The sequence below is a fragment of the Brienomyrus brachyistius genome, chromosome 3, assembly GCF_023856365.1.
Source record: "Brienomyrus brachyistius isolate T26 chromosome 3, BBRACH_0.4, whole genome shotgun sequence".
Taxonomy (NCBI): Eukaryota; Metazoa; Chordata; class Actinopteri; order Osteoglossiformes; family Mormyridae; genus Brienomyrus; species Brienomyrus brachyistius.
Window position 1 is genome coordinate 15,077,143 of NC_064535.1, and position 16,392 is coordinate 15,093,534.

The 16,392-nt window shown below is 51.0% G+C and overlaps 1 protein-coding gene across 2 annotated transcripts in view; it reads left to right on the forward strand.

Annotated features, from left to right (window-relative positions):
• The window catches only part of srbd1 (S1 RNA binding domain 1), a 61,515-nt gene extending 45,129 nt beyond the window's left edge, over nt 1-16,386 (forward strand). For both annotated transcript variants that reach the window (XM_049008057.1, XM_049008058.1), the window contains exons 18-22: nt 7,342-7,448; nt 8,645-8,821; nt 8,932-9,066; nt 13,420-13,604; nt 16,015-16,386. In XM_049008057.1, coding sequence (XP_048864014.1) covers nt 7,342-7,448; nt 8,645-8,821; nt 8,932-9,066; nt 13,420-13,604; nt 16,015-16,307 — 897 coding nt within the window. In that variant the 3' untranslated portion in view covers nt 16,308-16,386. The remainder of the gene's footprint in view (nt 1-7,341; nt 7,449-8,644; nt 8,822-8,931; nt 9,067-13,419; nt 13,605-16,014) is intronic.
• Nucleotides 16,387-16,392: the final 6 nt, after the last annotated feature.

Below are 16,392 nucleotides of genomic sequence, written 5' to 3' on the forward strand. Positions count from 1 at the left end.
TCCCTTAGCCTTTATTCCAGCCAACAGAGTCTAGTCGGAACGTTCTGACATTCCCTTGTGACCTAGGAAAATTGCAACCTGCCAACCAGCAAATCAGTTCTAGCCTTGGAAACCCAGAGAGAGAGGGAGAGATGGCCATCATGGGTCTCTGTCAGTCAACACCTCTGCAAGCACTTCTTTCAAGACCTCGTGTGCAATTTTCTCCCGTGTATTTGGGGGTGGGGAAGGGGGGCCTTAAAGTTGTGCGAAAGTGCATGTGTCTAGTTACGTGGGGGCTAGGAAGGTTGGATGGGGAGGGGGTGGGATGTAAAAGGATCCCATTCAAACATCTTTTGTGTTTCCACTTTCCCTGAAATATGTTTTCGGAGCCTGCAGCTGGTTAGATCTGCAGCGGTTCTCTCTTGCGGCCCAGGGACTGATTGACATCTCGGAATGGCAGCTTTTCATAAAAAGCTGTTAACTGTGCAAGTTAGGCCGCCGGGCGCAGACAGACACACTTTGTTCTGCTGCTGGGGCCTGTCCAACTCAAACGGGACCTTGCACCTGAATTTAATCGCGAAGCTCTGTACGGGGTAGGGTGGGAGCTGGGGGGGGGGTGTCTAATACTGCCAGGCCTGCTCGTGTTTACGAACTGAGAAGGGGCAAAGGGGAAAAAAAATAAAACCCACCCCAGGTTCAGTGAAGCCCCAGCGTTTGATTTGCTTTAAATTGCTTCTTGGTGTTTTGTCTCTCGGCTGCCATTCTGAATTAACGCGGGGGGAGTCAGTCCTGTGGGTGCGGAGTCCTGGCCGGATGGGGCCCTGGCCCGTACTCAGGTGCGAGTCAGTGCGTTCCTTTGCAGAGTTCGAGTTTGGGAGACATCGTGGTTTTGAGTGCTTTTGACTGCTTCCAACTGCCCGTAGAATTGGATTATGAGTAGAAAAGAGGCAGTCGGGTTTCCGTGGGGGGGGGGGGGGGGGGGGGGGGGGATAAAGATGATGAATTCCATCAATGTAAGATGAAAACTGGAGAGACACGTCGACAAGGCCGGGTTTCCGTGGCGACATGCCTCTCGAAGCTGCTGTGATATTCTCACATCTTCCCATCCTTTGGCTGCCTGAATGAGGAAACGTGACCCCCCCCCCCCCCCCCAAAAAAAAAAAAAAAAAAAAACCTGGCTATCCAATTTAATAGGAAAACCAGGGTTTTAAAGCACATTGGGAAATAATGATTAATGTGGGCCTATTCTTTGGTGTATTTTCCTGCTCTGTTTGGTAGTTTTACGGCGAGTATGAGACCCCCATTACCGTCGTCCACTGTATGGTCACATTCCTCGAGTTTCTCAACCTGCGCGTTTTTCTGTCCTCCCCAGACGAAGTCACCAGTCGTTCCATCCCACCATTCCAGTCTTCTTCGGTTTCAGCGTCCTGCAGCCCTTTTCTGCCCTCCACACCTAGCCTGGCGTGAAGCTGTGGTGGGTGGGCATCGTTGAGTCGTAAATGAACACAACTCTGCGAATGACTCCGCCGCCACCGGTGGCCTGACGGGAGCCGCGCGAGGTTTTAAAAATAGTTTTCCTGGTGCTTGATTGATGGGTGGTTAATGAACGTACATTCCTGCACCAGCAATGAACTTGCCCAGAGGGGACAGATTTAAGGTGTCCTCCATCCTCTTGCCTGAGAACGGTGAGAATTTTCAACTCTATCCGCTCGACCCACTCGACCGCGTGAATCCCCGTCGATGTCTAAAACTCGCCCCCCCCCCTACCCCCAGGAAAACGTGCCTCGACCCAAAAGAAAGGAGGGAATCCGGCTTCTCATGTTCCATGCTGCCGGCCTATCACGGCCTTTTTTTTTTCCTATGATTTATTTCTTTATTTATTTATTTTTTTTTTGGACAAACAATCATCTTTGGGACAGAATCATTTGAGGACTGGAGTTCGATGGGTCATAACTGGACCGGATGCCAGAACCCTTTTGTAAAGCAAAGACGTCCCCTGACTGTCATTGCCGATTTTTCCCGACACACTGTGAGCTCGGATCGATTTCACTGTCGCCAGTGTAACAGGAAGTATGTCTTTCATTTTTCAGGGAAGAAAGCACACCTGTATCCATCTCCCAGACCTCCTTCTCTTTTATTAAAAACAGAAACAGCTTTATAGGGAAGAGCAGTCATGACTGTGAGAATATCACAGGAGCTTGGAGAGGCATGTCGCCATGCAAACCCGGCCTTGTCAACGTGTCTCTCCAGTCATGACACACAGGTCGTCTTGTCATGTTTATGGGTTTTACGTTTTGTTTTCTGTGTCTCCACTAGAGGCGGCCTTGGGTTCTGTAATTCAGGACTTTGTGTAACTTTGGGTCCACGCTTCTGGAGCTGCGTTGAAACTCGAGACGTCCCCAGTCACACGTAGTGTACAGTAAGAGAGTTGGACTTTGAGTGACACTTCGAACCACTGTTGCCCTGAGGGTGGGCAGTTCTCACAGTTGCCCCGATGGTATCCTGAAACTGGGACTTGGATAAACACCCAAAATCTCACCCTATTATCTTGCATACTTCCTGTCCATATGGTGTACTTCTATCCAGGGAATGGGGTCATTCGGCACATGGTCGGCCCCTTTCACTTCTCGTCCTCCCTGGCTGCTGTCATTCCTGCCATCATTTGTGACATCTGGCCCATCGGCGGTCGGCAGGCGTCTTGCTGGGAGCTTGGGCCTGTCCTGCCTCTCACTATTCTGGCTCCACTTCTCTGCCATTCCAGTCTGTTCATTGCCTGACCCTCAAGGTTGTTTTTTCTCCTTTTTCTTCTTCCTTGTCCATCCCTCCTTCTTTGTGTTGCTCCCTTGGTGTACTCAGGCTTCTCTAACCCCATACTAGCCCCTCCACCCCCCCTCGTCCCCCAACACTGAACCTGAAGACATCAAAGCAGAGGAACCACAGCTAGCAATTAGCAGGACTGCTGTCTGCTGGGCGCAACATGTGGTTTCACAGCAGGGGAACGGCAAGGCATCCTTAGTACCAAATTTGTACATACGGGCGTCTCCATTTCAGGATCTATTTCATGCCTTACAAATGATCACAAACCTGTAATGAACCGAAAGTGTTTTGATGGTAATTGTGCTGTTGTTATTTATTTATTTTTTTTATTGTTCCAAAGATGGAATGAATTGTTTTTGGTCAAGCATGCTTAACAAGACAAGTCAACAGAGTGACTCAGTCTGTGATTCATAGTAATGGTTTAATCACAACCTGAATTTGCGGTTCTTTAGCCTGTGGGAAGATCTTCCCATTATGATGTTAACTCTGCCAGGCCGTATTGATGGATATTCATGTGTAGAAGCTTATCTTCAGCCTTCTCTAAAGTGCTGAATGGAGACGTGTTGTTTTTAGAAACCTTCACTCGCTCCAGTTTGACGGTGCCGTGCTCTTCGCCTTATTGGACGCTTCTCTTGGTCTGCATCCTCTCTTCGTTTGACGTCGAGGTGCCGCTGCACGAGCTCCCTCAGCATGTTTGATTCGGAGCCCTGCAGACTCATTCCGGTCCCGCAGACTCTCATTCTTATCGGTGGGGAGAACTCGCGCCCTCGTCCGGCAGCCGTTGCGATGGCGGTATCCAGTGACACGGCGAGGGATTGGGCCCTTTTCTGCTCGAGCGCTCGCTCTTGTACACTCGGGCGGCCTTGCCGCGTGCCGGCCGTGTCCCCAGAGGGTTACAGTACACGAGTAAGATCCAGTTTCTGTCTTTTATTTATTCCCTTAAAACTTGACTCTTTTACCCCCACCCCCCCCCCCCCCCCCAGCCTCATCCCTAGTCCCTTCGCTCCTCTCAGACTCACTGACTGTTTCTGATTTTTCCATTAAACACGATGAGGTTTTCTGAAATGCCTTGGCAGGCTCAAGTGTAAAGAAAACATTTTGTCAGTCTGCTTCTCCTGCTCTCCACCCTCTATCCTGTAGAAGACTCTTCTCTCTCGGGGTGAAATTTCTGTACACAGAATTCTTATTGCAAGGCCAAAGCAGGCCGCAACTCTGTGACTTTAGCGGGACAGGATTAGAAAATGAGTGGGGCCTCTGGAACTGGGGACTTTTTTTCCTGTTATTATTACTAATTTTTTTTTCCCCCTCCGTTCTCCTGAAAGGACAAGTGGAAAAAAAGTATGGTCCCCACTTTGCTGAAACACTTGCCATCGCTGACAGACTGAGGGCAATCTGCTAGCAGGTTGTCATTAGTTTACAAGGGCTGTTTGTCAGTGGTCGATCGGGTTACAGGGTAAACTCTGCTAGACAGTAATCGTTTCAGGGTAATTGCTAATCTGAAGCCCCTCACAGAAAGGAACTTTCTTTGGCTATACAATCCCCACTTGCCATCCGCCAGGCGTACGGTATAGAGTTGCATTTCTCCAGAACCCCCCCCCCCCAATATCTGGCCCATTTTTTTCATCCATGGCCCCCCCACCACTCCCTGGCCAATTTGTTGTGAAATTCCACGCGATCCCTTCTGAATGACAGACATGGAGTAAAAATAAATTCAGGCCTCACTGTTTATTATTTCACTTGTCTCATTAAGTGACCTTAAGTGCTGTGGTGGGGGGGAGGGGGGGGGGTGGAGGGGGCCTCTTTCTGATGAAATTTACAGTGCTTTGTTGGTGCTGCAGTCACCTGGGTAAGACCAGCTTGGTGACAAGTGTGAATAGCAACAGGGAGAGACGTGACCACACAGTGCAGAGTGATTCCACTCACGTGTGACATTGTGCCGCATAAACCTGGGTGTGGGGGGTTGGGGGCGGGGGGGCGCGACTCTGCATCTGCCATGACTCTGAGCTCCTCCTGGGTAGCTTAAGGGAAGTAGGGCAGCATGCAGACTCTTCAAACCATATCTGCAGAGGAGACCTGACCCTTTGATCCCCCTGCAGGTCGATTCCTGCTCTCTAATAAAGGCTGATTGAAGGGGATTTTCCCAAATCAAGTAAAGCGGTGAGAAAGCTCACCTTTTCAACTACTCTCTCTGCACCCTGTATGTCTCATTCTGTTTTTATTTATTGCTGTGGGTTTCTGTGTGATCCAGAGGTTATGAGCAAGTTGTTATTAAGGCCCTTAAACATAAATCCTATTACCAGGATTAAAGGATGTTCTCTTCTGTTTTTAGATGTTAAGTGCCTTTAAACCTTGTGTGAAAATGTCATTTTCCCTTCCAGTGTGCAGCAGAAATTCCCTAGCTGTGTTTCTGTAGCATTTTCCTCCATTTATTTATGTCAAAAAAAGACACATCAGTCCAGATAACAGTCATTACGGTAATGACAATCAAAGCAGACTAAACGTGTCTCTTTCCTGGCAGATCAGTGATTTGTGGTTCGCCCTTTTTTATCAAAAGAAAAGCGTGACTGTTGGTCCAGAGCTCAGTGAAGGCCGCCATTGATCTTCCTTGTGAACATCTTCTGTGGTGATTTAAGAAGAAAAAACAAACAGTCAAAGGGAAGTCTTCCTGGAAATCGAATTTGACTCGACTTCATTTGTGATGACTTTGTCGTTGCGAATATCAAACCTTCCCCCTTTCATCGAATAAACAAATCCGGAGACAGCTGTTTGAAATATCAGTCAACTGTTAAATCCGAATGTTCAACTCGCGAGGCTGGGATTTTCCTGGCTCCGTCCAGAGGCATTCGCTCTGATTAATGACCCCAAACTCCTCCGATTCACGCATTTTTATTTACCTGTCAGTGTGTGGATAAGGTTGCATCTCCCCCTTGTCTCTCTCTCTTATCTGCCCGCTAACCGTAGAGCTGTGCGTCTGTCATGACGGTGAGGTGCAGCCCCCACCACTGAGCCGATGGGAAGACGTGTGCCATTTACATGACACGCATTTACAATAAGTTTTTAGCAGAGATGCAGGACCAGATCAGAAATGAGCTTTTTTTATTTATGTCCGGAGAGGTTTCATAAGCCACTGCGGTGAGTTGATTTCAGAACCAGGGATTAATAGCATTGTGAGATATATATACTGCACACCCTAGTAGATGAATCGGAGGACGTTGCCTCTTAGTCAAAGTACAGTAATGTGTCTTTTCTTATTAGTTGTATTGAACCCTTGGGAAGCTGAGCTTTCACTGAACCTGTGGAGGTTAATGGTTACAGGAGTGAGATCAGCGGTGTTTCCTGTTCTGGGAGATTGGGTGTGACATCATCTTTCTTCTCCAAGCATAAGAGGCAGCTGGGGGTGGACAGCCTAAGGCCTGTTTCAGGTGGGGGGGGGGGCTCTCCAGATCTGACCCTCATGGTGGTAGACAGCTTCTAGTGAGAGAATCTATGCTTGGTTTAATGCTGTCTTTATTAATGAGGTTTTCCATTTATTTTGTCTCTTGTGGACCCCGATATATAGTTGGTCTGGGTTAACTGAGTTACTTTGGTCTCTAATGAATAGCCTCTACCTGGAGGTGTCAGAGTCAGGACTCCTTCAGCTGTCTGTTTCGCTAAGGATTAAGGGGGTGAGGATGTTGGAGGGATGTGTTTGGAGAAAGGCTCCTGGCCATGCTGAACGTTTGGAAAACAGAAGTCGGTCTGCCGTTCATTTGAGGAACTGTCAAAGGTGTCATTATTTTACTTGTTCCTCTCAATCCCACAATGCCTTCCTCCACCTGCAACCTTAGCCTTTGATCAGGGAGCGACGAGTGGTAAAAATAAGACTCCTGTGCCTTTAAGTTGCAGTCACACGGTGGTGTGATTCTCAGCTGTTTCTTCCGTTGGACTGTAGTCTTGCAGTCCGCTTTCTCCCACCCTCGGTACAGTGACAGTGTTTCAGGCTTGTCTCACCACATCTGTGGGAACTCTGATCACGACTTATTAGGTTGCCGTCTGCCCACATGCCAAGTGCTTGCGTTTCACTCAACAGCACCCTCTAGTGCCCTGACATCATCGTACCGGCATGCAGACTTTTCTCTTTTACACAGGACTGAGATGAATGGTGTTTTGACTGCAGCGGATGAGCCACTTGTTTACGCAGCGGCACCTCATGCCCCACCCACCCACACACACACACACACACACACACACACACACACACACACACACACACACACACACACACCCCAATGAAAAACCCCAAAATCTGTGTACATGCTTAATTGCACAGTGCATATGACTGCACCCACGCTGTCACACAGAGGCTTTGAGCAGGACTTCAGAGGGCCAATGGCAGCATCTTTGATGTGTTTGAAAGGCCTCATTGAATATCAAACCTTAGCAGTTGTGTGCTAATACCACAGTGTTGTTGCTGGCACACGTCTAGATTGGAGGGGGGGTGTAAACTGGGGAGGGTGATGCTTGTTTTGAAAAACTTGTTGTTTTTTCCTTGCCCCCCCCCCACAGCACGATGTGTCACAGACGCTCCTGAAGGCTGCCCTGGATGCTGTGGTGCAGGAGTGTGTGAGCTTTGTGGGGGTGGACATTAACATGTGCTCGGAGACCCTGATGAGGTAGGCGGAATACTTTCCATCAGCCGTCAGTGGCCCCCGCAGTAGCCGGTCAGACGCACCCCCCCTTCCCCTGGTCCTGTTTAGTCTGACTCTCTGGTCAGGTCCTGGGCTGGGAATCGCTGGGCAGTCCGCATCGTCGGCCGACCAGCCCGGACTGAGCCTCCCGAATCCCCTTCCCCCCTCCCACCTCTTCCACCCCTCCTTGTTTGCTGCATTCTGAGCTCAGACTCTGTTCTGCTTATCGGACCTGATCTCTGATGCTTGGCCCACTGACTGCCTCCGGTCACCCCCCACCTGAGGTGTACTGTCAAGTGGTGACGTGATGTATTTGCACTTTACTGGGCACCTTCCTTATTAACAACAAAAAAGGAAAGTTCCTGAAGGGAAGGCCTCTGTTTGCTTGCGAAGGAACATTTTTCCCGCCCTGGTGGGTCGCAGTCATTTAACGTTTCTGGACGTATTAATCTGTGACCTTCGTGTTTGTTTTGCCCAATTTCAGTTTGTTCAGTCTGTGGTTTCCTTCTCAGTTCCGAAACGGAGTTTGTGTTTGAGGAGTGACGACAGAAAGGCAGCTCACGCCTACAGTTATTGTACTAATAGGCATTGTTGTTTTTACAGAGTCTTGTGAAAAAAAAAATGAAAATGGAACAAAAATACCCTGAAACAGGGAAGAAATTGTATCTGCTGCATGAAAATGAAAGGATATAAGGCAGAACAGTGGGATATTGAAAATGTAAAATATAGAAAGTTTTGTGCATTAGATGTACTGAAAGAGGAGAGCATTTGTAGGGTGTGAGATTGCTGTGGGTCGCTGCTGTACCAAGAAATGGTGTTAGTGACATTATGTGTAATAGTAATGAATAGCCATGGCAATGCAGTAATCTGGATTGGTGGAGTAATAAACAGTGGTAGTAATGTTGCAGTACTCTAGCAAAATTATACGTTGTTATAGTAATAAACAGTTGCAGTAGTTTGATTGTAGTCTGGGTTGTAGTAATCAACCATTGTAGTTATATTATAGTAATCTGACCAAAGTACAGGTTGTTGTAGTAATAAACAGCTTGAGGCAGTAATCTGTCTATAAATTAAATTTTTGTAGTAACATTGTAATATTTTGGCTGCACTGTACATTGACAGTTTGACACAAGTCAAAGTCTCTAGGGACACCCATAGCCCCTGTGATATTCCTTCCACAGGTACGTGGCGGGCCTGAATGCAGGACGGGCGCGGAGCATCGTGGAGTGGCGTGAGAAGAACGGGTCCTTTCTGAACCGTGAGCAGCTGAAGCTGGTGAAGGGACTGGGGCCCAAGAGCTTCCAGCAGTGCGCCGGCTTCATCAGGGTCAACCCCGAGAAGGGCCAGGCCCCATGCAGGTGGGACACTGCTGCCCCCTCTGAGGGCGCCCCGGTCCTGCGGTTCACGGATGACCAGAGGAGCTGCTTGGTAACAACCTAAGCTGCCACATTTGTGCCTGTGCCCACAGCGATACTGCAGGGGGAGTCCATGGGACGGCACCTCCTAAGAGGGGGAAGAGGAAGGCCCTGTCCGCTGTTGACTTCCAGCCCAACCCCCTGGACCAGACCTGTATCCACCCCGAGTCCTACAGCACCACCCTCAGGTGAGGCTTTGTCTCTGCATCTGCAGGCCCGGTGCCTGGAGCATGTCTCGCTTCTGTCACTGTCCTCCCCTTAGCGGGCAGAGGCGGCCCGTGGTCGGTCTGCACAGTTGGTGCTGATGTCAGAGGCATGTCAGGCATCTGTGGTAGACCCACATGTTCCAGCAGTGGGAGCTGAAACGGGTGTGAACCGGGCAACGAGGGCCTGGGGCATATTCCCAAATCCTCTGGGTACAGAAAGACCCTTGGCGGTGGGGGGGGGGGGCTTTGCTGAGCAGGTCACCCTTTTGTGTGACCCTGCTCACAGCTGCCCAAACCCGTCTCACTACATTAAAGTATCTCCCCAGGACAGCCAAGCTATTCCTCTGCGTGTGTCTGTTTCTTTTAGCTGTTTCAAAAAGAAGCATGCAAAGCGTATTATTGCTGTTTGCTGTAAACATTCGGGTGATTTTGAGGCCTCTTAAGCTATTTCGGAATGATCACGTGCAAAGTCTGCAGAGAGATGGAAAGTGCGGTAAAACCTGAAACTTCCTTACTTTTGGGGACACTTCTTCAGGTCCCCGTTTGGATAACCTCAGTTTTATAACGATCTGTGAATGCAGTCAAAAAACTAAAACTGCCAAAAGTCTATAATTTTGGTTGGTTACTTAAGGTTAAGGTTAGGGCTGGGTAGGGGTTAAGGTTGTCATGTTGGGAGTAGAGTTTTCCCCATAGAAATGAATGTAGAGTCCCCACAAAGATATAATTACAAACCTGTGTGTTGTGTAAGGTTTATGCTCATGTATATCTAGTGTTAGTTTGTTATTGTTAACGTCAAAGTGTGAATTTGCCAACAAGCTCTGACCTTTACTCAGCTGTCAGCTCACAAGAGTGGGGCTGGGGGGCAGATAGGGTGTGGTAAATAGGGGCAGGGCAGATAGGGGCGGAGCCTAACTACTGACAGACTCGCTGAGGAAGTTGTTCTCTTCACATCGGCGCTGACGTTGTGGGAGGGAAAAAAAGCAATTTCTCCTGAGTTTGTTTTCTTTTCTATCGGTTCTGCTTAATTTCCCGCTAAATCGGGCAGAAAGATTGTGCCCCGATACCAGTAATTATTGTTACCACATCGTATTGTTACCAAATGGAGCTTCAGCCGTGGCTGTTTTCCGTGCAGTGTAACCGGCACTACGCTGCAGTGACCACCTCACACCGGGACCGTTTCCGGGCCGAATGCAAAATAAGACATTTCTTTGCGACGGGAGATTTACTTCAGCTGAGTGTTTTGGTGTGGTGGGCTGCTGGGATTGGGGGGGAGGGGGGGGGTATGTGTTCTTGGGACAGAGGGCAAATGTTAAGGAATCAAACAGTGTACTTTGTAAGATTTTCAGTTGTTAATGACAATGACATGCATGCCCCTCCACAAGAGAAGGTCCTGGCAGTGGCTCGGCCTAAACAGACAGGCAAGACCAAACTCTACAGCCTCTGCATTTGCCAGCCATGGACTCAGTTTCTTGATGGTGGACCAGGAATTATGTACCTTCACGCTCTAATTTAGTACCTTCAGGGATCTGATTGTCTCGGTGTGTCATTCCAGCACATAGCTGGTCAGAGAACACGTGCCCAGAGTGGTCAGGGTATAGAAAGCATCCTTCCTGCCAGGAGGGTAGTCACAAAGGTAATGGGGGTAGGGGGCAGACGGCGAACTTAAATGAATTATGCATGTGAGCCAGGCCCGCTTTGTTTGGGGAGCGATTGTGTTGCATTATGGGCCGTTTCTGAGGTGCGGGCCGGTCAGAAGTGATGGGGTATCGAGTTGCTCTAATGCGATGAACCGGATACCCAGAACAGCACGGCAGTGTCAGTGCGGAGCCGCTGGGAATGACTTCCCAAACACACACACACACACACCCTGATCCAAGTGGACGTATGGTCTCCCCAGCAGTGATTCAGGGCCAGGTGTGTGCAGATGGTCCTCGAGGTGCGTCAGGCTTGTCTCTGCTATCTGCCAAAGTTCTCTAAGGAATCCAGGGTCGAGGACTTAACAGCGTTTGCCGATAACACTTGTGAAGATCGTGTCTCGTGCCTGGTAGAGAAAAACCGATTGGAGGGGTGGGATCTCCCAGGGAGGAGGGCGTTCGCAGCTCTGGAAACCATCTCTCTGGGCCCCCCCGCGCACCCCCTACGCCCCCACACAGCCCAGAAGTAGAATTAGTCCCCATGCCGTGTTAAGTCGCTGTTTTTCATTATGGGGTCGGAATAAGTGGAATCTTTAAAAAAAGAGCCATTTGAGCTTATGATACCTTAAAGAAAAACATACAGGGGGAACATGAGCAAGGTTGGGTCCGCGTGGAAACCCGAGCCGCCGCGGAATCGCCGGCCGCCGCGAGAGCCTGTGCTCTGGCTGTTCATAAATCAACCCAGAGTTTCCTTCATCGAAGGGGCAGCCAACAGAGGGAAGGCCTTTCAGTTTTCAAAGTGTTGAGCCCTATGATGAGCACCATAGAGGCGGGTGGTTGGTCTGTGAATTCTTTTGTCCCCCCTCCCACCCCATCCTTCGACTCAAGATGTTGATGTGGATCCAGGGAGTCACTCTGTGCTTTGGAACTTGCTAATGGCTCAGAATCAATGGCGTGCCCCTCACCACTGACCCACGAGCCATGTATCAACCCCCTCCCTGATCGACATGGGACGCTGGCCATGCTGATTTTCACCTCGGTGAGGTTTGGGGGTCTGAGGAATAGACAGGGGGTCTTCACTCTGTCTGTCATAACGTGGGAGCCTTAAAAGGCCTCTATTGGGCCTTCCTAAACTCCCATCACTAAGATCACTCTCAGTGGCTGCTGGCCAGTGGCGGTCACCCTTGAATTCGGTGCTGTGTCGGTCATGGTCCTCATGATGGCTCCGGTTGTGGGGGGGTGGGGGCAGGAAGGAGCCTGGGGGGTTGAGCCTGTGGTGATGTCGTGCGCAGCTGCAGAGAGCGACATGTGCACAGAGAGGGTCGATTTACAGCCTCGGGCCCTGGCCTGCCAAGGCACCATTTACCCATGGGGGGGTGGGGAGGGGGGGCAGGAAGTGGGCGTGGCCTAACCCCACCTGCCCTGTCCCTCACCCCGAGTGACAGCTGCAGTCCCAGGCTGGCGTCAGACTGGCACTGTGGCAGACATCCATCATCGATGCTGCTCCCCCCTTCAGCTGCGGCCTAAATTCCAGCCCCCCCCCCCCCCCCAAACCCCAGTACATTCCTCAAGGCACCTCTGCTACCCACCCCCCGGCCCCATCCATAGAGTCTCCTTTTTGTGACGCAGGAGTCTCATGGTGGTGGTGGGGTGGGGTGGGGTGGGGGGTGGGATTTCACGATGGATGGTTCCTGCTCCGTTTAGTGAAAACACAGACCGTGAAAAATACCCAGAAGTCAAGGGAGTCGGTCAAGACGGGGCCGGCAGAGCACTGGGGGCGCCATCCTTCACCATAGCACCTGTGGAGGATTGATGGATGGCACTGCAGCGAGGACGTCCCGGCAGATCTCACAGATTTATAGACGGCTCGGTCCCGAAGCCGGCAAGCCAGGCAGAACCCAGGATTTAGGCTGCAGTTACTGCTGCCCCTCCCATGTCCAAATCTATGTCTTTGACCCATACATAGTTCTTCCCCTATTTCTAGAGAAGCCCATTCAGGCCCATGTGGCTCCCCTGTGGATCATTCTGGGGTCCTCATGGGGTCCCAAGTGCCCCCTACCCCCCCGACCTGCCTTTCCCGTCGCAGGCTATAAAGGGAGTCCCTGCTTATCAAAGCGGGGCAGGTGGGGGGGCTTCTCACAGTTTTCCGGGCTCCACATGTAGAAGTTGGGTAGGAGTGATAAGGAAATGGACCACATTGCATTTGGTGTGCATGTAGAGCCCGGACATAAACCATGTGGCATACCTTCTGTAACCCTCTGGATGGCGCTGTTCAGAGTCTGCTTGTCTGTACCTGGCCTGACAGTCATGCTCCATTCTCCCTCCTCAGCTCTACCCCACCAGTGTCATATGCCCCCCCAGCCCCATGTTCTCCCCATCACCCTCTCCCTCTCTCCTTTTCTCTCCCCCTAAGCATCTTTTGCTCTCACTCCCCCATATTCTGTGTCTCCCCTTCTTCCTTCTGTGTCATACCCCCCCCCCCCCCCGTGGGTCGGGATCTTGCTGCCTCACCTTACACTGTGTTCACACATCTCCCTTGCCTATGACTCCACCCCCCCCCCCCCCCAAACACACATTCTAGTTTATAGTGCAAAGGAGGTGGCCGTTAAGCACCCCCTCTAACGTTTTTGCTTTTGTCTGGCAGCCATGCTGGCCGCGTGCCCCCCGACTATAAAACGTGTCTCGCCTCCCCTGGTCCCAGGTTCCTGGCTCTGATCAAGAGCGAGGTGCAGGAAGTCGGCCGACCAGAGCTAAAGTGGCGTGTGGAGGACAGGGTGAAGCTCGGTGGTCTGGAGGCACTGGCCCGCACGCTGGACACCTCCCCCGAGACGCTGCAGCTCATCGCGGACGGCCTCACCCAGCCCCCGGGCTTTGACATCCGCCAGGGTACCATCCGTGTCACGGGGACATTTGGCAGAGAGGCACACGTGGAGGGCGTTCAGGCATATCAGTGTGATGCTGATTAGCATTGAATTGCTCATGTAGTGGATAAAGGCACAAACTCATGAGTGTCTAGTTGTAGTAATTTTCCAAAGTAACTATCCCTGCTGAATATATAGGTAGATGCTGAAGTTAAACCATAAAACAGTTCCTATTGGACCTGTAATCGGGAACAGGGTCCGGATCCAACAGCTTTGTCCACTCCTGGGTTTAGCAGGAGTCCGCCGGAATTCGGGCGGAACTGCAGTCCATCAGAAGCATCGACAAATTGCTGCGGTTTCGGCAAACTGCACTACAGTGCCTGCTTGCTCTGGGCATCAAGCTCTATTACTCCAGAATCTGTCGTCTAATCATATGAAACGGGCAGCCATCTATTCAGCCCTAATAGAATCCACATGTGGAGGCAGTAGTGATGCATCCCTCTGTGTGATCACCTTTAAAAGGGGTCCTATTAATAATGTGAGTGTCAGCAGACTCTCAGATAACAATTCGCATCTTCGGCGGGGAGATGAAAGCCGGGAGCGCCGCCCACCATGCGGACGTGAACAGCCCATTTAACGGGATGCGCGGCGAGCTTTTCCTCTGTTCACTTTGGGTTTTATTTTTCGTGAGACTGACCCGTGTCGTCGGCACTCGGATTCGCCCGCCGCTTTGATCCACTGGGCTCTCTCCGCCTTCCACTGCTCTCTCGGATCGGTTGGCGTCCGCTCCCGGCTGAACTTCTGGTTTTTATCACAATGTCGGGCCGCTCTCCTCGAGTAACTGGGAGATGCTATTATCTTCGTTATTAATGTTTGGAACATCGCTCCGTCCAACACTGTTATTTTGGGTTATGGTTCAAGGGTGGGCCTCCATTCCCCCCCCCCCCCCCCCACCCAACTCTCAAGAATGACGTTTCTTAGATGAATGATTCCTTAGCGGGGCTTGTAGGCAATCCAAACAAGTAATAGAATAAGAATCTTAAAAACGGTACATGGAAAAACACAATCTGAAATGAATAAGGTTGTGTATGGGTTTGTATTTACCACATTGTGGGGTCCAAATGTCCCCACGATGTGGTAAAACCTGTTACTTTTTAGCTTGTGGGGACATTTTTATAAATATAAACCGCAATATAAACCTTATTTTTATAAAAATCTGTGAAAGCAATCAAAAAAGTAAAATAGCCAATAGTCTGGTTACTTCTGTTTAAGGTTAGGGTGTAGGGGTTAGGGTGTAGGGATTAAGGTTAGGGTGTAGGGATTAAGTTTATCAAGGTTAGATTAAGGTTTTACTTGACTTTACTTGACTTGGTTTACAAATGAATGGAGAGACTCCACAAAAATAGGAAATGTATGTGTTTGTGATTTTATTTTGTGTTTAGTATCTGTTTGCTCGGTAAGTTCATGCCCTGTGCAGTTTGCTTGACTGTCAGAGAAACAGGACATATGACAAGTCAGAGATGGAGCTCAGCATTCTGGCGGTGCAGGGGTGGCGCATGGTGTGCTGACGGTGCAGAGGTGGTGCATGGTGTGCTGAGGGTGCAGAGTTGACATGCTGGTGGGGACGTGGTGGCGCATGGTGTGCTGGCGGTGCAGGGGTGGTGCATGGTGTGCTGGCGGTGCAGGGGTGGCGCATGGTGTGCTGATGGTGCAGGGGTGGCGCATGGTGTGCTGACGGTGCAGGGGTGACGCATGGTGTGCTGACGGTGCAGGGGTGACGCATGGTGTGCTGACGGTGCAGGGGTGACGCATGGTGTGCTGACGGTGCAGAGTTGACGAGGTGACGCATGGTGTGCTGGCGGTGCAGGGGTGGCGCATGGTGTGCTGATGGTGCAGGGGTGGCGCATGGTGTGCTGACGGTGCAGAGTTGACATGCTGGTGGGGACGTGGTGGCGCATGGTGTGCTGAGGGTGCCGAGGTGACGCATGGTGTGCTGACGGTGCAGAAGTAGCACATGGAATGCTGACGGTGCAGGGGAAGGCATGTGGCATGCTGATGTTGCAGAGGTGGCACGCAACATGCTAAAGGTGCTAAGGGGGCACGTAGTGTGCTGAGGGTGCAGAGATGGCGTGCTGACAGTGCAGATGGCGCTCGACATGCTGACAGTGCAGAGGGAGCATGCTGTGGTGTAGAGATGGCATGCGGCATGCTGAAGGTGCAGGGGCAGGCTTGGCATGCTAATGGTGCAAAGGTGGCGCGCTGGCTTGCAAATAATGCAGAGAAGGGGCTTGCCGTGGTGATGGTGCAGGGACAGGCAGGACTTCCACATCCCTATCCAACCGTTTAGGGCAATCTGATCTTAGCTCTCTCGAGTGCTGTACTCTCCACATGTGTTTGATCCTTCACCTCATTCACCACTCCCCCCACCCCCCCAGATTTCGAGCAGGCGGATTTCAAGCGGGGAATCATGTCGATGGGCGACCTCCAAGCGGGTGTCGTCCTCACAGGCCGCGTGGAGAACACCACCCTATTCGGCGCATTCGTGGACATCGGCGTTGGACGTTCGGGACTCATTCACAAGAGCCGCATCACTCCGGACAAACTGCCCACCCAGCGCCGCGGCCGCAGCCTGGCGCTGGGCCCTGGGGAGCGGGTGGAGGTGCGGGTGCTGAACGTGGACTCCCAGCGTGGACGCATTGGCCTGGACCTCCTGCGCGTCGTCACCTAGTCTCTGCACTGTCTGCATGGCCGACGTTCAGCTCTGCAAGTTAGCAGAAACAGGAAATTTTTTGTTTTTTTTTTACTGAACATTC